Consider the following 25,865-nt stretch of genomic DNA (forward strand, 5'->3'; position numbering starts at 1 on the left):
ATGGTGTCTTTAGATGAACAGAAGTTATTTATAAGAATCTGCTTTATATGTCTCTGTTTTGCCCCTCATGGTTACTACTTTCTGTGGCCTTTCAAGAAAATCGTTACCAATTGGAAGGTCATGAGACATTCCCTTATGTTTTCTTTTAAAAGCTTAATTATAATGGGAAGAAAATAAACAAATAAGTAAATAGCAAGCTTTATTAACTTCCCTTTAATTTTTCTTTTTAAATTTTTTGAGAGAGAGCAGACACAAGGGAGCAAGGGCAAAGAGAGAAGGAGAGAGAGAGAATCCTTCAAGGAGCAGAGAGAGAAAAAGAGAAAGAAGCAGACCTCGCACTCACCCGAGGCAGGGCTTCAGCTCACCCAATGCGGGACTCGAACTCACGATCTGTGAGATCATGACCTGAGCTTAATGAAGTTAGATGCTTAACCAACTGAGCCACCCAGGCGCCCTTCCTTTCATGTTTAGATCTTCAGTCTACTTAGAATTTTGGGTATGATGTGAGGGAAGGGTCATTTTTTCCATGTGTAAATCCTGTTGACCTTGTATCATTTAATGAAAAGACCACCCTTTCCCCACTTCACTGCAGTATTATCTGTATCATAAGTCAGATGACTGGATGTGTATGGGCCCGTTTCTGAACTCAATATTCTATTATATGAGTTTTGTCAATATCACATCATCTTAATTACTAGCTTTGTAATAAGTCTTGATGTTTGATAGTGTCAGTATCCATTTTCTTTATTTAGGTTTTTGTTCTTGAACATTATCTTAGCTCTTTTGACCCCTTTGCATTTCCAAGTGAATTTTAGAATCAGCTTATCAGTTTATACACACACACGCTCTCTCTTTCAGTTTTGGAATTTTGATTGGGATTATATAGAATATAGTTCAGTTTGGGGAAAATTGACATTTTATAAAATTGAATGTTCCATCAATGAACATGGTATATCATTGTTTATTTAGATATTATGTATATTCTCTCATAGTTTTATACTTTTTTGAGTAGTTATTGCATGTCTTAGATTTTTTCCTACTTATCTGATCTTTAGTGCTATTCTGAATGTTATTGGTTTTATTTATTTATTTATAAATGTTTATTTGTTTTTGGGAAAGAGAGTGTGAACGGGGGAAGGGCAGAGGTAGGGGGGACAGAGGATCCGAAGTGGGCTCTACCCTGATAGCAGTGAGCCTGATGCAGGGCTCACACTCACAAACTGTGAGATCATGATCTGAACCAAAGTTGGGCGGTCAACCAACTGAGCCACCCAGGCACCCCTGAATGTTCTTGTTTTTAACTTTAATATTCTTCTTGATGCTAGTATATAGAAGTACAATTAATTTTTGAATATCAACCTTGTTTCCAGTGACCTTGCTATTAATTTTAATAGTTTATCTGTAGGTTTTTTTTTCCATTTTCTATGAATATAACTTTATTATATATTATATATATTGTAATAGGGACAGTTTCCCCTTCTCTGCTTTAGTTTGTACACCTTTAATTTTTTTCTTATCTTATCGTAGTGACTACTTTTTGTTCATTAATGAATAAAAGTAATAATAATGGAGATTCTTACTGTGTTCCCATTATTTAATATGTTTGCTTTTGGGTTTTTGTAGGTTCTCCTTAACAGAATAAATAGTTCCTTTGTGCTCCTGGTTTTCATGAATGGCTTTTTAATTTTATCAAATGCTTTTTATGTCACTATCAAGAATATGTTATTTTTTTCTTTTTTTTCTATTAATGTAATGATTTTTAATATTTTTTCTATTAATGTAATGAATTTTAAGCATTGATATTTGAATGTTAAATCATGATTACAATTGTGGAATGAACTGCTCCTGATGATACATCCTTTTGATATGTCAGTAAATTTTACTTGGTAACTTTTTAAAGGATTTTTCCTCATACGTTAATAATAAAGATAATTTATAATATTTCTTTATTGTAATAACTTGAGGTCCTAGTATTCATACTATGCTGGTCACAGTAAATGAGCTGATAAGTACATTTATTTTTTATTTTCTAAAAGTATTTGTGTAAATTTTTTTTCTTTAAATGTTTATGAGAAGTTATCTGGGCCTTTCATAGATAAAGGAATATTCAGGTTTTCTATTTTTTCTTGTGTCGGGTTTGTGTTTTCCAAAGTTTGTCCCTTTAATCTAAAATATCAAATTATTGGCGTATAGTTGTTGATAACAGCTCTAGTTACATGTTTAATGTTTGTAGGATATGTACTGATGTTCTCCTTTTCTTTAATATTGACTTTTCTCAATTTTTTTCTTGATTTGTTTTGCTTTAGGGATTTATCAGTTTTATTCATCTTTACAAAATGAATTGTCTTTTGGGCTATGTTGATGTTTCTTTTTAGTATATTTGTTTCCTGTTGAATTTAGTCTGCTCCTTATCATGTCTTGCCTTTCTGTTTTGCTTCTTTTCAAATTAAAACTGTGATTATTACTATTCTTAGTTATTTCTTGAGCTAGTTTACATTATTAATTTTCAGACTTTCTTTTAAAAAATATGCATTTAAGGTTGTTTTTCTGTAAGTATAGCTTTAGCTGCACTGCACAGTTTTTGATATGCCATATCCTTATTATCACTCAATTCACAATATTTTTTTTTTCTGTTCTGATATATACTTTTATCCATGGGTCATTAACAAGCATACCAAATTTCCAATCAGCTGGATGTTTTTTCAAATTACTTTTTATTGTTGATTTCTAGCCAGTTTCCATTGTAGTTACAGAACATAGATAAATGATTTTAGTCTTTTGAAATTTATTAAGACTTGCATTAAGACACAACTTGGTCTAATTTGGTAAATATTTTGGGTGCACATAAAAAGAATGTATTTTGTGGTTGTTGGATGCAGTATTTTATATATGTCAGTTTTATCAGTTTACTGATTATATTGTTCAGAAATTCCATGTCTTTCTTGCTTCTGTTACCTATTCTATCAGCTACTGAGAGAAGTGCATTAAAGTCTACATCTATGATTATGAATTCATCTGTTTCTCCTTTTAGCTTAGTCAGTTTTTGCTTTATGTACTTTAAAGCTGTTAGTAGATGCATGTAAGTTTAGAATTGATTTGTTTTCCTGATGACTTGTTTTGTCAATATGAATTATTTCCAGAAATGACTCTTGCTTTAAAATCTACTTGTCTCAGAGACACCTGGGTGACTTGGTTAAGCATCCAACTTCGGCTCAGGTCATGATCTCTTGGTTCAAGGGTTTAAGCCCCACATTGGGCTCTGTGCTGACAGCTCAGAGTCTGGAGCCTGATTCAGATTCTTCCTCTCTTTCTGCCCCTTCTCCACTCACACTCTGTCTCTCTCTCTCACTCAAAAATAAATAAACATTTTTTTTTTTTAAGTGTACTTAGCCGATAGAACATTTCTCTGTACAGTAGAACTTTGGATTGCAAGTAACTTGTTCTGTGAGTGTTCCTCAAGATGAACAAACATTTCCAGTAAATTTTAACTTATAAATAAGTGATGTCTTGCAATATGAGTAGTATGTGACACCAAATGTCACATAATCACAACTGAACCAATGGCTCTTGAAATTTGCTTTGATATTCAAGTGCTTTGGATTATACAAGCATGTTTCTGGAACAGATTATGCTCTCAAACCAAAGTTTTACTGTATATCTTTTTCTATAACTTTACTTTCAAATTCTGTTATATTTAAAATGCATATAATTACAGGGCGCCTGGGTGGCACAGTCGGTTGAGCGTCCGACTTCAGCTCAGGTCATGATCTCACAGTTTGTGAGTTTGAGCCCTGCATCAGGCTCTGTGTTGACAGCTCAGAGCCTGGAGCCTACTTCGGATTCTGTGTCTCCCTCTCTACCCCTCCCCTGCTCATACTCTGTCTCTCTCTCTCAAAAATGAATAAACTTAAAAAAAAAAATGCATATAATTTCATTTTTTTAAAAAATGAATTCAGTTTAACATCTCTTTTAATTAGAATGTTTAATATGTTTACATTTAATATAATTGCTGATATAATTGGATTTATATCTGTCATCTAGTTATTTTATTTTTTAATTTTTTAAACATTTATTTTTGAGAGACAGAGAATGAGCATGGGAGGAGCAGAGAGAGGGGGAGACACAGTACCTGAAGCAGGCTCCAGTCTCTGAGCTGTCAGCACAGAGCCCAATGTGGGGCTTGAACTCACGAGTAGTGAGATCATGACCTGAGCCGAAGTCAGATGCTTAACCGACTGAGCCACCCAGGCACCCCTATTTTATTTTTTTTAAGTTTGTTTATTTCTTTTGAGAGAGACCAAGAGAGTGTGAGTGGGGCAGGAGCAGAGAGAGAATCCCAAGCAGGCTCTGTGCTGTCAGTGCAAAGCCAGACGTGGGGCTGGATCCCACAAACCGTGAGATTACGATCTGAGCTAAAATCAAGAGTTGGACACTTAACCCACTGAGCCACCCAGGCAGCCCTAGTTATTTTCTACTTGAGCAACCTGTTTTATGTTCCCTTTTCTCTCCTTTCTTGATTTCTTTTGAAATAAAATATTTTTTCTTATTTACATTTGTTAACTATTAATTTGTTATCATCTACTCTTCCTTTATGATTACTCTAGTGATAGCAGCATTCATCCTTAGATTGTTTTAACTCTCTAATACAAATTATTACTTTACCACTTTCTCAATAATGTTAGCACGTTAGAATGCTTAAGCTCCACATTTCTGTGTCCTACCTTTATGTAAATCTTATGTATTTTCATTTTCTATATATTTTAATCCCACAAATTGCTACTTTCATTTTTTTGTGTAGTTAAGATTCATTTAAATGATCTACATATTTAACTGTTCAATTTTTTCATATTGCTTCCTGCATTTTTTTAATTGCCCACTCACAACTTTTTCCTCCAGCTTTACTGAGATAAAATTTACAAATAAGCTTCTTTCATTTTGATATTTCCTTTTAAGATAATATTCCTTCTGCTGAAAGAAATTCTTTATTCTTTCTTTTAATGCAGTTCCTGGCAGTGCATTCATTCTGCTTTTGTTTTTCTGGAAACTTTTTATTTCATCTTCATTTTTGAAGAGTATGTTTGCAATTTAAAAATATTAGGTTGGGAATCATTTTTAGTGATTTAAAGATGTTATTTTATTGTCTGTGGCTTCTGGCTTTTCTTTTGAAAAGGTAGCACCTTTTTTGCAAGTTGAAGAAAGACATTCCTTTTTTTTTCTTTCTGAATTAACAGGGCTATTTTTTAAATTTATTTTTAATTTAAATCCAAGTTGGTTAATATATAGTGTAATAATGATTTCAGAAATAGAATTTAGTGATTCATCACTTACATATAACACCCACTGCTCATCCCAACAAGTGTCTTCCTTAAAGCCCCTCACCCATTTAGCTCGTCCCCTAACCCAACACCCGCCAGTAACCCTCAGTTTGTTCTCTGTATTTAAGAGTCTCTTATGGTTTGTCTCCCTCTCTTTTTATACTATTTTTCTTCCCTTCCCTTATGTTCATCTGTTTTGTATTTAAAATTCCACATATAAGTGAAATCATATGATACTTGTCTCTCTCTGACTGGCTTATTTTGCTTAGCATAATACATTCTAGTTCCATCTGTGTTGTTGCAAATGGCAAGATTTCATTTTTTGAACCCCAAGTAATATTCCATTGTATATAAATATCACATCTTCTTTATCCATTCATCAGTAATGGACATTTGGGCTCTTTCCATACTTTGGTTGTTGTCAATAGTGCTGCTATAAACATTGGGATGCATGTGCCCCTCCAAATCAACACTCCTGTATCCTTTGGATAAATACCTAGTAGTGCAATTGCTGGGCCATAGGGTCTATTTTTAATTTTTTGAGGAAGCTCCATGCTGTTTTCCAGAGTGGCTGCACCAGTTTGCATTCCCACCAGCAGTGTTGTTGCCCAAGTTGTTAATTTTAGCCATTCCAACAGGTATGAGATGGTATCTCATTGTGGTTTTGATTTGTATTTCCCTGATGATGAATGATGTTAAGCATTTTTTCATGTGTCTATTAGCCGTCTGGATGGAAAGACATTCCTTTTTATTCTGGTTTGCTCATTGTTTTTATAATGAATTTGTATTTTGTCAAAAAAAATTTTTTTCTGTCTGGAGAGAATCATGACTTTTCTCCTTTATATCTGGTTTCATCAATGTTTTTTCTCAGTTTTTCTTCCATTTCATATTTCATTGGTGTCTGCTCTTTATTATTTCCTTTATTTTACTTTTTAAAAATTGAGATATATTTTTCCTTTCTGTTAATGTGGTGACTTCAGTTTATTTGCGTTAAACCAAATTTTTATGTCACAAATTCCACTTGGTCATGGTGTATTATTCTTCCTATATATTGATGGATATGATTTGCTAACATTTTCTTTAATTTTTTTATCTGTATTTATAAGGGATATTGGTCTATAAACTTCTTACTGTAATTTTGATGGGTTTTGATAAGAGTTGTCCTGGCTTTGTAAAATGAAGAAATATTCCCTCTTCATTTTTTGAGTTTGTAAAACTGGTATCTCTCCATTACGTGTTTGAAAGAATTAATAAGATAGGTAATTTGGATGTGAGTTTTTAATTTATTAATTTGATTTCTTAAATAAATATGGAGCTTTTCAGATTTTCTAGTTCTTTTTCAGTCAATTTAGAAAATGTTTGTCTTTCCAGAAAATCATCCATTTTATCTAGGCAGTCAAGTTTTTTGTTATAAAGTTGTTTATAAAATGCCCTTATTATACTTTTTTTAAAATGTTTTTAATGTTTATTCATTTTGAGAGACAGAGCGTGAGCGGGGGAGGGGCAGAGAGAGAGGGAGACACAGAATCTGAAGCAGGCTCCAGGCTCTGAGCTGTCAGCACAGAGCCTGACACGGGGCTCGAATTCACAAACCACGACATCGAGACCTGAGCCGAAGTCAGGTGCTTAACCAACTGAGCCACCCAGGCGCCCCGCCCTTATTAAACTTTTAATTGTCTGTGACGTCTGTAGTGAGGTTCTTTCTCTCATCCCCGATATTGGTAATTTGTATCTCTTTTTTTTTTTTTTTTTTTTTTTTAATTTATCAAGCTAGCTATAGTGTTGTCAGTTTTATTGATCCCTTAAAGACCCAGCTTCTGGTTTTTTAAATATTTCTTTTTAGTTTTTCTTCCATTTCATACTTCACTGGTGTCTGCCCCTTTATTTATTTATTTATTTATTTATTTATTTATTTAAATGTATATTTATTTTTGGAGAGACAGAATCTGAGTGGGGGAGGGGCAGAGAGAGAGAGAGGGAGACACAGAATCCAAAGCAGGCTCCAGTCTCTGAGCTGTCAGCACAGAGCCCCAATGCAGGGCTCCAACTCACAGACCACAAGATCACGACCTGAGCTGAAGTTGGCTGCTTAACTGACTGAGCCACCCTGGTGCCCCATGTATCTGCTCTTTATTATTTCCTTTCTTCTACTTATTTTTTAAAATTGAGATATAATTCACATAACAAAGTTTTCCATAACTGGAAATACACCCTTTTAAAGTGTATAGTACAGTGGATTTGATTGATTGATTGATTGATTGATTGATTTAGAGAGCAAGCACAGGGGTGAGACAGAATCTTAAGCAAGCTCCACACTCCTCACAAAGCCTAACGTGGGGCTTGATCTCATGACTGGGAGATCGTAACCTGAGCCAAAATCAAGAGTTGGATGCTTAACCAACTGAGCCCCCAGGCGCCCCACAGGAGATTTTAATATATTCACAAAATTTGCAATCCTCACCACTGTGTAATTCCAGAATATTTTCATTACATCAGAAAGAAAGCCTGTATCCATCAACAGTCACTTCCCATTCTGCTCTTCTCCAGCCCCTGGCAACCGCTAATCTGTTTTCTGTCTGTCTCTATGGATTTGCCTGTTTTGGACATTTCATATCAATGGAATCACACAATATGTGGCCTTTTGTGTCTGGCCTCCTTCACTTAGCATACTATTTTCAAGTTTCATCCATGTTGTAGCATGTATTAGTACTTCATTCATTTTTATGACAGAATAATTTTCAGTTGTTTGCATCTACCATATTTTGTTTCCCCATTCATCAGTTAATGAACAATTGTGCTGTTGTTACTTTTTGGCTATTATGAGCAATGGTACTATGACTATTCACACAAAAGTTTTTGTGTGGACATAGTTTTCAGCTTATGCCTACAAGTAGAATTGCTGAGTCCTGTAATAACTGTATGTTTAACTTTTGGAGGAACCACCAAACTGTTTGCCAAAGCTGCTGCATTGTTTTACGTTTCTATCAGCAAAGTATTAGGAACCCAATTTCTTTACATCCTCACCAACACTTGTTATTACCAGTCCTTTTGATTACAGCCATTGTAGTGGGTATGAAGTGGTATTTCATTGTGGTTTTGATTTGGATTTCCCTGATGGTTAATGATACTGAGAATATTTGCATAATGAGCATATTTCATGATCATTTTATATTAGGATCATTCTGTCGGTTATCTTTTTCTCTTGAATTTGAATACTTTTTCCTGTTGCTTTATATTTTGAATAATATTGGATTGTATCCTGGATATTGTAAATCCTGTGTTGTAGAAAGTCTGGATTCAGGTGTTTTCCTCCAACAAGTTTGATGTTTTTATTTTAGGCAGTTACCTTGTCTGAACTCAAATTTATTATTTCCCTGTGAGGGGCAACATATGAAATCTCATTTCAGTTCGTTTATCCTTAGCGGGGTTGGTTGGAATCTTCTTCACATATTTGTGATTTATGGGTCAGCCAGAGATTGGGGGGGGGGGGGCAGTTTACACACAAAATTTGGCCTTCCCCTCTCTATCTCATCTGTTATTTCCCCCATCACACACATTTTGCAGCTGTCATAATTATCCCTAATTTTGACCTTGAATCAATAAGAATGTAGACTTCTAACTTTTTAAAAATGTGGCACTGGCTGAGGATGTAAACTCATCTTTTTTTAAGTGCTTTTTGTTTACTTTCCAGTTACTTCAGGTTGTTTTTAAAAATGTACATATTTTTTAAATGTTTATTTTTGAGAGAGAGAAAGAGAGGGAGGGGCAAAGAGTGGAAGACAGAGAATCCCAAGCAGGATCTGAGCTGACAAGCCCAAATCACGGCTTAAACTCACCAACTGTGAGATCATGACCTGAGCCAAGATGAAGAGTCAGACACTTAACTGACTGAGTCACCCAGGCACCCCATTTTTTAAAAATATTTTATCCAGAATTTATAGTCATTATGTTTGATAGAGTTGATTTAAAAATAGCTATTCAGCCATTACCAGAAGCAGAACCTCTCTCCTCTGTTTATTTTTGTTGACTTGTTTTTTTCAAGTGGCATAGAAATTTCTTCCCAATGGCTATTCTATTTGTTGCATTTAAATTTTTAACAAATATTTGTCAATATTTATTCTTATTATTGTCAATAATTTTTAAATATCTGATTTATTTGGCATTCAAGGCAAAGTCTTTATTGTTGGAGGATATTAATCCTCATTCTTTGAACTCAAGGTCAGTTTATCAAATTATTTCTGTAGGTTACTGTCTTCCCTCCACCCCCAACTACATTTAACTAACTACTCTAGGAATATGGCTCTAGTTTACATGGATGCCTTTTGGAAACATAGCTAACTTTAGTTCACACATAACTTTACATATAATTGTACTTCTTTGAAACTAGAGAAAGAGTTTTGGGTATTCCATAAAATTAATTGTAAGAAAACAATAAATATTACATATGAGTGAGTATTTGTAAGTATGTCTGAACTTTATTCATTTCATTAGTATTATCCTAAATGGTCAACCAGTGATTATATCAATTATTTCTTTTTGAGGCCGCTGGGGCTCTGGGAGTAAGAAGCATTCCTGTTCTATACTATTAGAAACTATCTCTTTCCTGCCTATAGTTGTCTTCATTGAACACAGAGAGATACCAGAGTGGGTTTATGGTTGGATCTTAAATAAATAGAATATAAAAAGAACTATCCATGTAATTTTCTAAATAATGTTTATAAAATACAAAATTCTTCATTCATTTCCACTTGCCTTTAGGGTTCCATTAACTTCAAATGATGATGATGATGATGATGATGATAAAGAGAAAATACAATATGATGACAATATTATAGCAAAGACATCACCTGATATTCCCTTTTCAGTATCAACGAGACAATCTTTATCAAGTCAGTATAATTTGGAATTGTTATTTCTTAAAGAAAATAATCATCATATGTGTGGTTTAGATGATTCAGACATATTTCTTCTATTGCTATGCTTCCCAAAGATGAATATCAGTATTAATTTTGAATATCAGTATTAAAAAGTTACATTCATCGGATTTTTTTTCTTGAGGCCCAAGGTGTATATGCAGTTAATAAGTTGGACCCTCTTATGTTATAGATATGCTAACTTCTACCATTTAAAACTGCTGGTGAAAAATTTAATTTTTAAGGAAACATGCTGACAAATGTCAGAACCACAGTGGCCTAACACTGTTATTCTGCAAGCAATATTTAGAAATGAATAATCCTGAAGAGCTTTTCTTGGTATCTTATTAGCTTATGAATTGAAAGATACCATATATTTATTTAGTTTCATCTCTCCTTTTCATAGACAATAAAACTGGAGGTCTAGATAGATTTAGTGACTTTTTCAAGATCATAGTCAAAACAAAAACTTGAGCCTGGAAAATGGTTGAGCCAGAGAAAATGATGACACTTATGTTTTATTTATGTGGTTATTTCTAAAATAATAATCCTTCAGTGGAGTCTGGCTTATGTATTTGTCATAGATTTACAGATTGGATTATAGAACCATAGGTATATTTCATTTAGAACTTAGAATTGTTTTTCCTTTATAAAAATTGATGTGTGTGTGTGTGTGTGTGTGTATATATATATATATATATATATATATATATATACATAAATTTTCACATAAATATTTATATAAATATTAGCTGCCTGCTTATAGCCTTTTGATAGTAATCCTTATCAGAGTTATCACTTTTATTTGGGTTCATTTGCTGGCCTCCTCCCATTTTAGAAATATATGTTAATGGCTCTGTTATCAGCTATATTCCCCAGTACTGTTGGGGCCAAGCTAGAGTGAATTCTAAGTATATATTTTCCATAGATACAAATGTAATGACTTATGAATACTCTGATCATTTCTACTTTATTTTCATTAGTGTAGATTCTTTATAGTATCTGAACAGAACATATTGTTAGAAATCCTCTCTGTGAAACAGTTTGATATTTAATCTAATTTGTTTAAAATAACAAATTCCTTGCCATTACTTATTTCTGAATTTTCTTTCCTCTTATTTTATAGAAAATCATTTCCACTCAGACCAAAGTTCCAAGAATTCTCTAATGAGTGAGATTAGAAATGCCCAGTCAATCAGCCACAGAAAGGAGAAATCATCTCCTAGTAATATAACTGAAAGGAAAAAACGTGTATCATCTTGGGAATCAAATAATCCTTCTACTGACAGTCTTCATGTGATGGATTTAGATCAACAACAGATTTCAAGTCAAGAATTTAATTGGCATGAGATAAATGATTGTACTAATGAAACAAATATCAAAATGCAGAGAAACATACAGTGCCTTCCTGACTCATCTGAGTCTACAAGTGAACCAGCTGCAGAGTACATGAATCCATTTCAGGGTAGTGATGACTATCAATTGCAGAAAACTGTATATGATGCTGACATGGATTTAACTGCTGGTGAAGTAAGCAAAATTGTTACAGTTTCAACAGGTGCTAAAAATAGAAGTGATAAAAAATCAAATGATTGTGAAATAAAAACTTTCAGAAAAGTGAAAGATTCAAGTTCTGAAAAAAAGAGAGAAAGATCTAAGAGACAATTTAAAAATAGTTCAGATATTGATATTGAGGAAAAGATTGAAAATGGACCAGCAAAAAAATCAGTTGTTGTGGATGGCAAAGGGAATTCAGAAGATCCAAATTTTATTTTCAGTGCTGAGCAGCTGACTCAGTTGAACATACTGAAGGAAGTAACCCTTCATAATGGCTTTGATCAAGACGACAGAGAAAGTATACAGCATAATAAAAAAAAGAAGAGAATACATGTAACAAATGAACAAGAGGAAACCAACTCTTTCTCCCAAAGTTCAGATAAATTCCAGCAGGAGAGTAAATTTGATATGGGTCAGAGTTCTGTAGCTTATCATAAAAGTAAAGCTTCTAGACAGACATTTGTGATTCATAAGTTAGAAAAAGGTAACTTATTCCCAAACCAAAAAAATAATGAAACCACTTCTGAAAACCTAGAAGTCACAAGTGAATTTCAAACAGCCGATCTTTCCACCAAAGATAATGGAAGTTTATGTGATTATAAGACCCAGAATATGTCATATTTGAAAAAGCATGTCACTGATAAGCAACCTACTCAGCAACATCAATCAAAAATAAATGAGAAGCTTAAGCAGAAAGTAAATCGGAGGACAGAAATAATTTCTGAATCAAACCAAGTATATGGGGATAGTGGTAAAGATGTGTATGGCCCAGAAAAAGGTAACTTTTCCTTCCAAACCCAAGAGGATAAAGAAACCATCTCTGGAAACCTAGAAGTTTCAGATGAGTTTCAAAAACCTGCTGTTTCCACCATTGGTAATGGAAACCTGTATGATTGTGAGATCCAAAATGTGTTGGATATGCAAAAGCAGATCACTAATGTGTACCCTGTTCAGCAAAATGAATCAAAAGTTAATAAGAATCTCAGGCAGAAAGTAAATCGGAAGACAGAAATAATTTCTGAAATGAATCATTTAGATAATGGCAAAAATGTGTATTGCCCAGAAAAGGGTAATTCTTTCTTCCTAACCCAGAAAGATAAAGAAATCATCCCTGAAAATCTAAAAGACCCAAGTGAGTTCCAAACACCTGCCCTTTCTACCAAAGATAGTAGAAAACTATACGATTATGAGACTCAAAATGTTCTAGGAGTGAAAAAGCATATCCATGATATGCAACCTACTTGTCAAAATGAATCAAAAATAGATAAGAAGCTTAGGCAAAAGGTGTGTCGGAAGACAGAAATAATTTCTGAAATCAACCAAGTATATGAGAATAATGACAAAGACATACATGACCCAGAAAAAGATAACTTACTTTCTCTAACCCAAAAGGAAAAAGAAACCATCCCTGAAAACCCAGAAGGCTTAAATGAATTTCAGATAGCTGATCCTTCCACTGAAGGTAATAGGAACCTATGTCATGAGACTCAAAACATTTTGGGGGTGAAAAAACATGTTACCGATATGCCACTTGCAAAGCAAAATGAATCAAAAATAAGTAAGAGGCTCAAACAGAAAGTAAATCGGAAGACAGAAATAATTTTAGAAATGAACCGAGTAAATGAGTTAAAAAAAAAAGGCGTGCATGACCCAGAAGAAGGTAACTTCTTTTCCCTATCCCAAACAGATAAAGAAACTATTTATGAAAACCTAGAAGTCACAAGTGAATTACAAACAGCTTATCTTTCCACACAAAATAATGGAAATTTGTATGATTATGAGACACAGAATGTGTTGGATTTGAAAAAGCATGTCACTGATATGCGACCTGCTCAACAGAATGAATCAAAAATAAATAAGAAACTTAGGCAGAAAGTAAATCAGAAGACAGAAATAATTTCTGAAAGGTGCCCCATATATGGGGATAATGATAAAGATGTGCATGATCAAGAAAGCTATATAAATGGTCTGGATTTTCAAGTAAATAAATCTAAACAAATACTTGAATGCCAAGGTATTATCAGTGGGTGTGCTATGGAAATTGATAGCCATGAAAAGGAAAACTGTGATCAAATTTCAAATCTTTACAAACTAGTTAAAAAGCATGGGAAAGAATCATCAGGAAAGACCACGATTTTGGCCAAAGGTAAAAAATCTATTTTGCAGTTAGCAGATTCTTTACAGACATCTGTCTCAGAATCAGGTTTAAAATCTATTACTAATGAAGCAGATTCTGATCCTGGTAAGCAGCAGAATCCAAAGGAAAGAACTACAACTCTGAATGAAAAAAAGAAAAACATTCCCTTTGTGGAAGTGATAAAAGAAGGAGAGTGCCAGGTTAGAAAAGTTAACAAAATGGCATCTAAATCAAAGAAAAGGAAGATCTTCATCTATCCTTCTTCAGATAACCATGAAGTAATGCAGGTAATATCTGACACTGATCAGGGAATATCAGTTGAATCTGAACAGGCTAATGAGGAAAAAATTTTGGAAAATGAGAAAGTTATCAAAATGAAGCCAGACTTTTACACAAAGGCATTTGAATCTTTGTCTCAGGTATATTCACCTAACATACAAGATTCTTCCTTTAACAGTGTTCCTGGGGATTCAGTACCTCTAAGTATTTCTTCTAGTAAAAATCTGATAATAAAAGAAAGTTTTGCCCTGGAGAGCTCACCAATCTTTCAAGTAACTGATGATGTACATGAGAAGATGAAAGGCATGAAATTCAAAGTCAACCAGAGAACACAAAAATCAGAAATAGGTAGGTCAAAAGCTGAAGTGATCAAGTTTTAAAAGTGTATTTTCTTTTTTCATTTAATCAGTAAAGTATGTCCTGATATTTTTATGGAGTTTAATATTTAACTGTGTAGCTGATCTATAGAAACAATATACAGTATTTGTTTTTGTGTGTGTGACTTATTTCACCTAGTATAATGCCTTCAAGATCCTTCTGTATTTTTTTTTTTTTTGGTATTGTTTCAAATGGTAGGATTTCCTCATTTTTTATGGGTGAAAAATATTCATAGCATGTATATATATGTTCTATGCAAATAGAATATATATGTTCTATATATTTGTGTGTGTGTGCGTGTGTGCGTATACACACACATACATGCACACACCCAACTTCTTTATCCATTCATCCATCAATGGACATATCTTGGCTATTGTAAATAATGCCTATGAACATGGGGGTGCAGATATCTTCTCAAGTTTGAGAACACCAGGATTTTGGTGTATAAAGCTATTCCAGATAGAAGGAATATTGAAGCAGATGAAGTGCAAAAGTTTGAGTTGCAGGCCATTATAGAGGACTGGTGAGTCATCTTTCATCTCTATATTCCTCGTGGTGCCTTTCACAGAGTAAACAATCGATAACAAATGTTGAATGAATGTGTAGTAATTTGTGTGATTCTGTGAATCAAGACTTGTGACTTGTGAAAAATTTTTATCAGCCTGCATGTGGTTTATATAGTTTGATACTTTGCTTAAAATATTAAATCTCATTTCCTCTCATTGCTGGAAAAAACACCTGATTTATAAATAATTTTAGTGCTACTATTACAATATTTAAAATTACAACTTGATGATTGTTAAGTTTAAAAATTTGCTGTCAGCTATTTGCAAACCACAAATATCCCATATCTATTTCTATATGGGAGATATCCTGTATCTCTCTCTATATGCTTATAGTGAAAATAATATTCTTTTCAGGTGGTAGAACACTGCAGGACTTGACAAATACCAGTTTTATTTCAAATAACACTGCTAACGCTGAAAATAAGTCAGAAAATCCATCTTTAGAGCTACCAAGCCGAAGAAGAAGGTGTACTCCTCTCTATTTAAAAGAGCCAAATCTCAAAAGGTAAGTATTTCAGTGATATTAAAGTGATTTCAGTATGATAATATAAAATATATGCTTTAAAAGAAATTCCTGCCTGAATTGTATTTGAACACTTCTGAATATCAGTAGATTTTTGATATATAACAACCACAGTAATGATCTAGATGAGATTTGAAGAAATATCTTCTTTTATTCTTTGAACAGGCTTTGTAAAAAACTGCTGTCTATGATTTGCATAGCACTATTTCCATGTCTGTTATCTTCATTAGTTTTCTACCTTGTTCCCTAGAAAAATTGAAAATGGCTTTGTTTGTTCTTTGGCCTTAAAGACTAATAGTCTTCTTTCTTTTTAAAAATATCAAATTTCCCCAACAAAGAGAACATAGTACTCCTCGTATTTATACATCACTCAGCTTCAATTGTTATCAGTATTTTGCCTTACTTATTTCGTCTGTCCTTTTTTGTTGTAGTATTTTTTTTTAATGTTTTTATTTATTTTTCAGAGAGAGGGAGAATGAGTGAGCACAAGTTGGGGCAGAGAGAGAGGGAGACACAGAATCCAAAGTAGGCTCCAGGCTCTGAGCTGTCAGCACAGAGCCCAATGTAGGGCACGAGCCATGAGATCATGACCTGAGCTGAAGTTGGATGCTTAACCAACTGAGACACCCAGGCACCCCTGTTGTAGTATTTTTAAAGCAAATCCCTAATATTGGGTCATTTATTCCAAAAGCACTTCTATATATATCTCTCTTAAAAAAAAGGAACTTCTTAACAAACTTCTTAACAAAACTAGAAAACCATGATCACATCAATTATCAATATGAATTGTCAACACTCTCTTACTGTCATCTAATTACCAATTCCTATTCAAATTCCCTTAATTATCTCAAAAAATGTCCAAATGCCTTTTAACATGTATTTTATTGAAAATCTCACTTAAATTTTTTTTTCAAATGTTTGTTTATTTTGGAGAGAGAGAGAGAATGAACAGGGGAGGGGCAGAGAGAGAGGGAGAGAGAATCCCAAGCAGACTCTGCGCTCTCAGCACAGAGCCCGATGTGGGGCTCAAACTCAACAAACTGTGAGATCATGACCTGAGCCAAAATCAAGTCTGACGCTTAACCAACTGAACCATCCAGGCGCCCCTCATTTTTTTTAAAAGGGTAAATGAAGTAGCTTGTTTTGCAGATCCTGATCATATTTGGGATCATATTTTCAAAAAGAGAAAAGTATTCTTAAATGTTCTTGTCCTTTGCATTGTTTCAATGTTTGCTTCTTTTATAAATGAAAACTGTTGATGGTTCTGACAGGTAGTTTAAGACAACCAGCACATGGTAGCAATACAAAGGAGTTACGGTAGAAGAGAAACAAAAGTGAAATAAAGGATCAAAGCATTTTTTAAATAAAACGACTTTATCGAGTTATATTTCACACACCATCCATATCAACGTTCAAAGTGTATACTTCAGGGCTACCTGGGTGGCTCAGTTGGTTAAGCGTCTGCCTCTTGATCTCACAGTTTGTGGGATCCAGCCCCATGTCTGGCTTTGTGTTGATAGCACAGAGCCTGCTTGGTATTCTCTCTCTCCCTCTCTCTCTGCCCCTCCCCAACGCTCATGTGCGCTCTCCCTCTCTTTCTCGAAATAAATAAACTTTAAAAAAAGTATACACTTAAGTGTTTTTTTTAGTATATTCACAGATATGCATACCATTACCACAATTTTAAAACATTTCTTCATCTCAAAAAGAAACCCCATGCCATTACCCAATATTCCCATACCCCCCAGCCCTAGGTGACCATTCACCTACTTCCTATCTCAGTAGATTTCCCTCTTATGAATATTTCATATGAATGGAATCATAATATGTGGTCTTTGTGACTGGCTTCTTACATTTGGCATAATGTTTTCAGGTTTTATCCATTGTCATAGCATGTATCAGTATTTCATTTCTTTTTAGGACTGAATAATAATCTATCATATAGATAATAACACATTTTATTTATTCACTTGTCTCTTGATGGACATTTGTTTCCATCTTTTGGTTATTATGAATAATCCTGCTATAAAGATCATTTGCAAGTTTTTGTGTCTACATATGTTTTGGTTTCTCTTGGGTATATGCCTAGTTATGGAATTCCTGGGTCATATGATAACTCTGTTTAATCATTTGAGGACTGCTGACTGTTTTGCAAAGCTGCTGCACCATTTTATTCACATTATCACCAGCGATGTATGAGGATTCTGATTTCTCAATTTCCTTGCCTGCACACTTGTTATTTGTTTTTTGATGATTCTAACCATAATAATGAGCGTAAAGTAGTGGCATGTAATAGTTTTGATTTGTATTTCTCTGATGAATAATGATGTTGAGCATCTTTTCATGTGTTTATTGGCCATTTGTATATCTTCAAAGAAAAATGTATTCAGATCTTTCTCCCTTTTTTCAATTGGGTTATCTTTTTTGTTACTGAGTTGCAAGTTACACTTTTTTATTTTGAACTAATTTTAGGTTTATCAAAGAGTTATAAAAATAGCATAGAGGTTCCTCACCCAGCTTTGCTTAATTTTAACACAGTACAATGATCTAAATTAGAAAATTAGCATTGGTACATTATTGTCAACTGTAAATGATAGCTGTCCATTATCATCCTTTGCTGTTTTAGAATCCAGGATCTTACCTTGCATATAGTTGTTGTTTTTCCTTAGCCTCCTTCAGGCTATGACAGTTCCTTACTCCTTCCTTTTCCTTTTATGACTTTGACAATTTGAAAACTAGTGGTCAGTTATTTTGTAGAATATCCCTTAGTTTGGTTTGTCTTTTGTTTTCTCATGATTACAATGCAGTTTTGCATTTTGGGCAAGAATTCTGCAGAAATGGTGTGTCCTCATTGCATCATATGAAGGGGGTTCATCGTGTCAGTTTGTCTCCGTAATGTTAACCTTGATCACTTGATTGAGGAGGTGTCTGCTGGGTTGTTGGTTTTTTTTTTTTTCCACTATAAAGTTACTATCTTTTCCTTTGTAGGTGATGAACATTGGAGAAGTTGCTTTGAATCTGCATCCTGTTTTTCCTCAAACTTTCACCCACTAATTTTAGCATCCATTGATGGATCTTGCCTACAACAGTTCTATTTCTTCCTAATAGTGGTTTTCTGTCTCCCTCTTTCCTTCTACATTTATTGGAATTCTGTAAGGAAAAGCTGTTCTTTCTCCCTCATTTATTTATATCACTGTTGACTCATGGATGCTTATTCTGTAAGTTAAAATCTAATACTATCAATAGTTATTTTATTGCTCAGATAATTCCAGCTTGGCTATTAGGATTTCCTTTATGGTGGCTTCCTTCTGTGTTCTTTTAACAAGACCATACTATATTTTGAGCGCTTCCTTACTTTCTGACACAAGATGTTCGAGGGTCATCTTAGTGTTTTTCCTACCCCAACTCCCAAATCAGACACGTTTTCAAAGATCCTGTTTCCTTTGATTGAAGAATTTTATTTAGAAACCATGATCTGGGCACTAGGTACTTTTAATATTTATATTGTGTTGCATTAGTTGGCTATATTACTGCATAACAGTGTTACCATAAACCTAGTAGCCTAAAACAACATACATTTATTACTCTCAGTTTCTGTGGACCAGGAAGCTGGACTGGCTTAATTGGGTGCTCTACTTAATGTCTTACAAAGCTGTAATTAAGATGTTTTCCAAGATGGTTCTCATCTGGAAGCTCCACTGTGGGAGAATCTGCTTTCAAGATCACACAGATTGTTGGCAAAATTTATTTCCTTGTAGTTATGGGACAGAGGGCCCCAGCTTCATGCTGTTGGCTGGAGGCTGTCCTCAACTCCTAGAGGCCACTCTCAGCTCCTTGCCAAATGGCCTCCCAAAATGGTTCCTTATTTCAAAGCTAACTAGAGTCTGTAGAGCAAATCCTTTAGCAAACAGAGTATTATATGGTGAAATGTCATCTTAGAAGTGAGACATCCCATCACCTTTGCCATATTGGTTAAATGAGAGTCACAGTTCCTTAAAGAGAAGGAGTTAACCCAAGGGCATGAACATCATTATGAGTGTGTTGGGAGGGATCTTCTTAGAGGCTGGTTACCACAGGGGTCATTGCTGTTAGGCCCTCTCAGCAGACAGAGCTAGGAAATGTATGTATGTATGCTAATCCCTACGTATACACACTTTCATATTTTTCTTTTTGTATATGTAGTAAAAACAATGAGTTTATATTGATATCTCTGATTCCAGTTCAACACCACAGGGTTCATTTTAGCTTTGCTTATTCATGATTTCTTCATCAGCAAGAAGCATGGCTTTCATTATCTATAATACATTTCCTTATTTGTTCATTTGTAGCATACACATAAAGTAGTTTCAGAATTGCTGACTCCTATCCCTGTGAGAAACATATTTACTAACTAGATTATAACACTTAGATTTGGTTCTTTTTTGTCATGGTTTAGTTATTTTCCTTACCATAACCCCTTTCCAAAGTAGTTATGTTATTCACTTGTAATTTATTTAGGTACATTTGTTATTGTTGGTATTCCATTTTCTTCTGTTTCTTGGTAGGTTTTGTTGTTTACTTTGAGGTATGTGAAATATTTGGTTTATACAAATCAAAGCTATTCAAAATGTGTATGCAGAAGTGTGCCTTGGTGGCTCAGGTGGTTGAGTATAAACCAGAATAAATGAATGGATATAAAAAAAGAGAGAAAAAAATGGTATATGCAGAGAATGTCAACTACTTTATCTCATCTACCCTATTCCCATTACCCTCTCTTTCTATCCTATTTTTTCTATACGCCTCCTCCTAGGGGTAACCAGTTTCTTTAGTTTCTGGCTTATCCTTCCTAAAGAAATATAGATCCATTTATATTCCCCTTTTTCTTACATAAAGGCAGCATACTATAGCTACTCTGTTGGGCTTTGCTGTTTTTCATTTAACAGTGTATTCTGAAAATCATTCCCTGTCAATTTGTAGAGATTTTCCTTATCCTTTTTTTACAACTGTATAATACTTAATTGTGTATAGATATACTATAGTCATGCAATAACATTCCTTTATAGCACATTTAGGTTGTTTTCAATATTTTGCCATTATAAGTAATACTACATTGAATAATCTGTGCATATATCTTTTCATATTGTTGGAAGTGTATCTTCAAGGTAAATTCCTAAAAGTGGGATTGCAGGGGTGAAAAATGAACACATGTAGTTTTGTTAGGTCTTGCCACACTTCCTTCCAGAAGCTAGTACCAATTTGCATTACCAGCTGCAGCCTATGGCACTGTTGCCCCACATTGTAATCATATGTAATATATTGTCATATGTAAAAATTTTTGCCACTCTGATAAGCAAGAAATGGTATCATGGTGTTGTTTTATTTGCCTTTCTCTATAAGTGAGTTTAAATGCTTTTCTCATGCTTGGGGGTCATTATATAATCTTTTAGTCTGTTCATAACTTTTTTGTTTTTCATTGTGTTTCTGGTCTTTTGTCCCTCAGTTATTAAGAATTCTTTATGTATTAGGGATATTAGCCCTTGTAGTATGTATAGCCAGTATTTTTTTTAGTTTATCATTTATTTTTTTACTTTATATTTTTAATCATGTAAACATTTTAAATTTTTATATAGTCATTTTTGTCAATCTTTTCTTTCATTCTTTTTGAATTTTAAGTCATAGTTAGAAAGTCTTTCCCTCTACGATGATTAAAGGGGAATTCATCCATATTTTCTTCTAGTATTTATATTGTTTCATTTCTTACATAAAACCCTAATCCATTTAGAATTTGTTTTCTAGCATGAGATGTAAGATATGGATCTAATTTTGTCTTTTTTCTGAAGGCTACCCATCTGTACTGGCACCATTCATTTATTAAAAAATACATCCTTATCCCTAAAGATTTGAGATGTCAAACATGTCACATTTTAAATTTCTATATGTATTTGATGGGGTCTAATGCTGGACTTTTTATTCTACTGCAGTGATCTACCTGTCTACTATAGAGGCTTTATATGATGTTTTAATGTCTGGTAAGGCTACTGCCTTCTCATAGTTTTTCATTGTTTCCTTGGGTGTTATTACATGCTTATTTTTACATAGAACTTTAGACTTTAGTATTTGCTTGGCAAGCTCAGCACTATTGACATTTTGAGCTAGATATTTCTTTGTTGTGGGAGGCTGTTCTGTGTACTGTAAGATATTTAGCAGTATCCCTGCCTTCCACCCAGTAAATATCAGTAGTACCCGTCCATTTAAATTAATCAAAAATATTTCTACATGTTGCAAAATGTCACCTAGGGATTAAAATTGTCCTGAGTTAAAAACGATTGGTCTGGCTTGCTGGTATTTTTATTGGGATTGCATTGAATTTCTACCTTAATTTAGGAAGAACTCAATCTTTGTATTGAGTTGTGCTGTGTAAGAACAGATGTCTTTTCTATTTATTCAAGTCTTCTTGTATAACCTTTAGAAGTGTTTAAAAATGTTCCTCATACAGGTTTTACACATTTCTTGTTAAGTTGATTTGTAGGTAGTCTTTGTTGCTATTATAAATGGACATATAACTTAGACATATATAATCATGCTCAGTATTTATTGTTTGTGAGTATGAAAGGTGTTGAATTCTGTGTAAGTTTATAACTGGCTACTTAACTAAATTTCCTTTATTCTCTATCCCATTGATTCTCTCAAGTAAAACTCAGTGGAAGAGGAATACTTGAGGAGTACTATGAAATCATCTGAGAATAGAGTTAATTTTACTTCTTTACCCATTCATATGCCTCTGATTGATTTCTCTTGTTTAATGGCATTGGCTAATACCTCAAGTATAGTTTGACATAGTAACAGGAATAGTGGGCATTCTGGCTTGTTCCTGACTTGAGTGGAAATACCTCTGTTGTCTCTCCATTAAATGAGATAATGGCTTTAGGATGAAGGTATATATATATATATATATATATATATATATATATATATATATATAAAATTTATGACATTAAGAAAATGTCCCTCAATGTCTACTGAATGTTTTAGTCATGGGTGAGTGTTGAGTGTTGCATTGTGTCAAGGACTTTTTCAGTATCTATGAAAAAATAGTATGCTTTATTTCCTTAGATTTATTAACATGGTGTATGATAATAGGTTTTCTAATATTGAACCAAACTTGCATTCCTGGAATAAATCTCACTTGGTCATGGTATATGTTTTTCATAATGTGGTATTGGATTTGCTTTTGTAACTGTGCTGTGAGTACTTGAAAAAGAATATGTATTCTCTATTATCAGAGTATAGAGTTTGATGTATATTCGTTTGATGTATATTCGTTAAGATTTACCCCTACATTGCTTAGATTTTCTATCTCCTCACTTATTCAATGCTTTGGGACTTAAAAGATAAAGACTTTAAAAATGTATTTGTATTACCTTCCTGATAACTTCTGCCTCGCCTGTCCTCAATGCTTATGATGATCACTCCATAATACATTGAAGCAGTTTCATTCAGGATCTGTTCTCACTGGGAGCCTATCAGAAGCTGTGATATATACCTGCTGGATGCCATGCCCAATCCAAAAAGAAAATAAAAGGCAGCTGGGTTGTCATCATTCTTAGTATTTATACTAAATGTTTATTGTGATATTTGCTTTTAAAACACTTACCAGCTAAACCATTAACCAAATAATCTGTATGCCCAGTACATCTAAATTAAAATAGAATACTATTTCATTACAGCATTTTGCTATATTTAGAATAGGTAACTCTTTTGAAAGAATTATTAAATTCTATCTAATTACCCAAGGCAGTGGTATCATTGGCTCTGGAGAGGAGTACAAAGGAGAGAAAGAGACCTACTTTATATCTACCATTTATACTTTGTAATTTGGCCCCGTGCGTGTACATCTTATCTAAAAAATATATATACTGTAAAGAATAAATACAACTCTACTTCTTATAATATGACCAACCAGGTGCATGGTCAACCTAAAAATAAAATTACTAGGTAAAATATTAAAAAAACAAAACAAACAAAACCCTTGAACAAATCTATTAGCTAGAAGAAAAGAAAGTTCATATCAGAAACTAAATGAGAGCAGGAACCCAGAGAGGTAGGTGGACTCTGAAACTGGCTTTTGCCCAAAGGCATTTCTCTAATTAAGTGAACCTAAGTGTTGGATTCACATAGCCTTATGGGGCTGAGGACAGAAGGCATATCCTCAGGTTTAGTTAAAATGAAGAGTCTAATAGTAGATCACCTTCAATAAAGTTAAGCTACTCTCAGTAGGAGAGCAAACTAAAAACAACCTTACCACCAGCTTTTTTAAGCCCCAGGAAATAACTCTGGTACTGAACTGAGGAGAAAAAAAATCTTCTGAGAATTTGTAACCAAAATCAAACTCTCCTGCATTGCAGCTGGAATTCACAGTATCTGGAAGTCACAGAAAACCTCAAGCTGAGGATTTAGTATTAGTCAATGACTTGTAGTGCCCCCTTTGTCTGTCAGAAGCAAATATAAATATTTTCTAGGGCTCTCCTTCATCTCAGTCATCAACAAATTTTCCACAGATAAAGTTCTGAGGGAAATGAGCAGTTACCTCATAGTAAACACTACACATGCAAGGGAACAAGGTGCCAGCAGAAGCAACTGATAGCAGGATTAGATACAGAATATAAAATAAGACTGTTTAATGTTTCAGTGAAGGAGAGACTTGGAAATGAATAAAGGTGTTGAAAAAAAACAAGTTAACTAAAGAAGAACAAGCAGGAGATAAACACAGTTCAGGGTAGTGGTTACTTCTTGGGGGACGACGGGGATGTGATCAGAAAGGGGCACACTGGAAGCTTCTGAGGTGTGGTAACATTTCAGTTCTTAACCTGGGTGGTAGGTACATCAACATTTATTTGATTGTTTTTAAGTTATACATTTTCATATTCTCTTTTATGTATGCCAAAGTTAATAATAAAAAAGAAATATATAGTAAAGTATGTAATGTGTAAAATCTAAGCTAGTCAATTTTTCTTAACCCCTATTTTATAATTCCCACAATCGTAGAGTATTCCAAATTATATGATGCAGCCATTTTTTTCTCCATGCTTCACAGCAAAAGTATTAGCTTTATGTTGTTAGTATTGTTTATCTTCCTTTTTTTCTACTTTGCAGGAAGATGAGAAGATGACATGAATTTATGGAATCTGGGGTTTTTTTGAATTCTCAAACCATAACAAGTCAAAACAAGGATCAAGAAGATGAAATGCATGATGAAAGCTTTTTTTACCCCCACCTTTTCATGAGTGTTAATTTATTCATTCTTATGTTTAGATGTATGTGCATAAAGTATCTATTTTGTAATGTTCAACTTCTGTTATCATTTTGGTCAGCCTATAACTTATCTTCCTGTTGGTGTAAGCCTCTTTCAACCAAACAGCCATTAACTAAGCAAAAGCTGTTAACCTTTTAGCCAAATAAAATGTGTTGTGAAATATTTTTTCATTGGTTATCTTGTTGCTTACCAAGCTATCTTGTTTTGTTTTTAAACCATACAATATATGTGAACACACAGAAGATTTTAAAAGTTGCCTTCTGCCCTGGCCAGTTTTCTGTCACGCTTCATTCTTATACTTTCAGAATTACCTGTTAGGTGTTGATTTCTGAATTCTTTCCATTATATGTAATCTGATGACTTGGCTGAGGGGCTTAACCTTTCAGGTTCTTTTAAATTTGGTTTTTATAACTTTCATTTCATTTTATTTTATTTTATTTTATTTTATTTTATTTTATTTTATTTTACTTTTTAGAGAGACAGCACGAGCTGGGGAGAGGGACAGAAGGGGAGAGAGAGAAAGAGAAAAAAATCTTAAGCAGACTCCACACTCAGCATAGAGCCCAACATGGGGCTCAATCCCACAACCCTGGCTGGGATCATGACCTGAGCTGAAATCAAAAGTCAGATGCTCAACTTACTGAGCCACCCAGGTGCCCCTTGTAACTTTATTTTAAAGATTGCTTACTACACCAGTAGTACAAAGTAATAAATCCTATTCATATCCGAGATCAGTGAACATAGCTTAGTGTATTCAAATGACTAGTCAAATTCTATTCTGCCTAGATAGAAAATCTTGCTTACATAATATCTGACAACTAAAAGGGTGGACTTAGAAACCTACATTTTTAACAAACATTTCAGATAATTCTAGAGCAGACTGTCCTAGGATCAAACTTTGA

At 33.8% G+C, this 25,865-nt stretch overlaps 1 protein-coding gene across 6 annotated transcripts in view; it reads left to right on the forward strand.

Annotated features, from left to right (window-relative positions):
* Nucleotides 1-25,125, forward strand: part of SGO2 (shugoshin 2) — a 69,154-nt gene extending 44,029 nt beyond the window's left edge. For all 6 annotated transcript variants that reach the window (XM_042949643.1, XM_042949647.1, XM_042949645.1 and 3 more), the window contains 4 exons: nucleotides 10,074-10,204; nucleotides 11,355-14,549; nucleotides 15,503-15,653; nucleotides 24,804-25,125. In XM_042949643.1, coding sequence (XP_042805577.1) covers nucleotides 10,074-10,204; nucleotides 11,355-14,549; nucleotides 15,503-15,653; nucleotides 24,804-24,819 — 3,493 coding nt within the window. In that variant the 3' untranslated portion in view covers nucleotides 24,820-25,125. The remainder of the gene's footprint in view (nucleotides 1-10,073; nucleotides 10,205-11,354; nucleotides 14,550-15,502; nucleotides 15,654-24,803) is intronic.
* Nucleotides 25,126-25,865: the final 740 nt, after the last annotated feature.

The sequence above is a fragment of the Panthera leo genome, chromosome C1 (genome assembly GCF_018350215.1).
Source record: "Panthera leo isolate Ple1 chromosome C1, P.leo_Ple1_pat1.1, whole genome shotgun sequence".
Lineage (NCBI taxonomy): Eukaryota > Metazoa > Chordata > Mammalia > Carnivora > Felidae > Panthera > Panthera leo.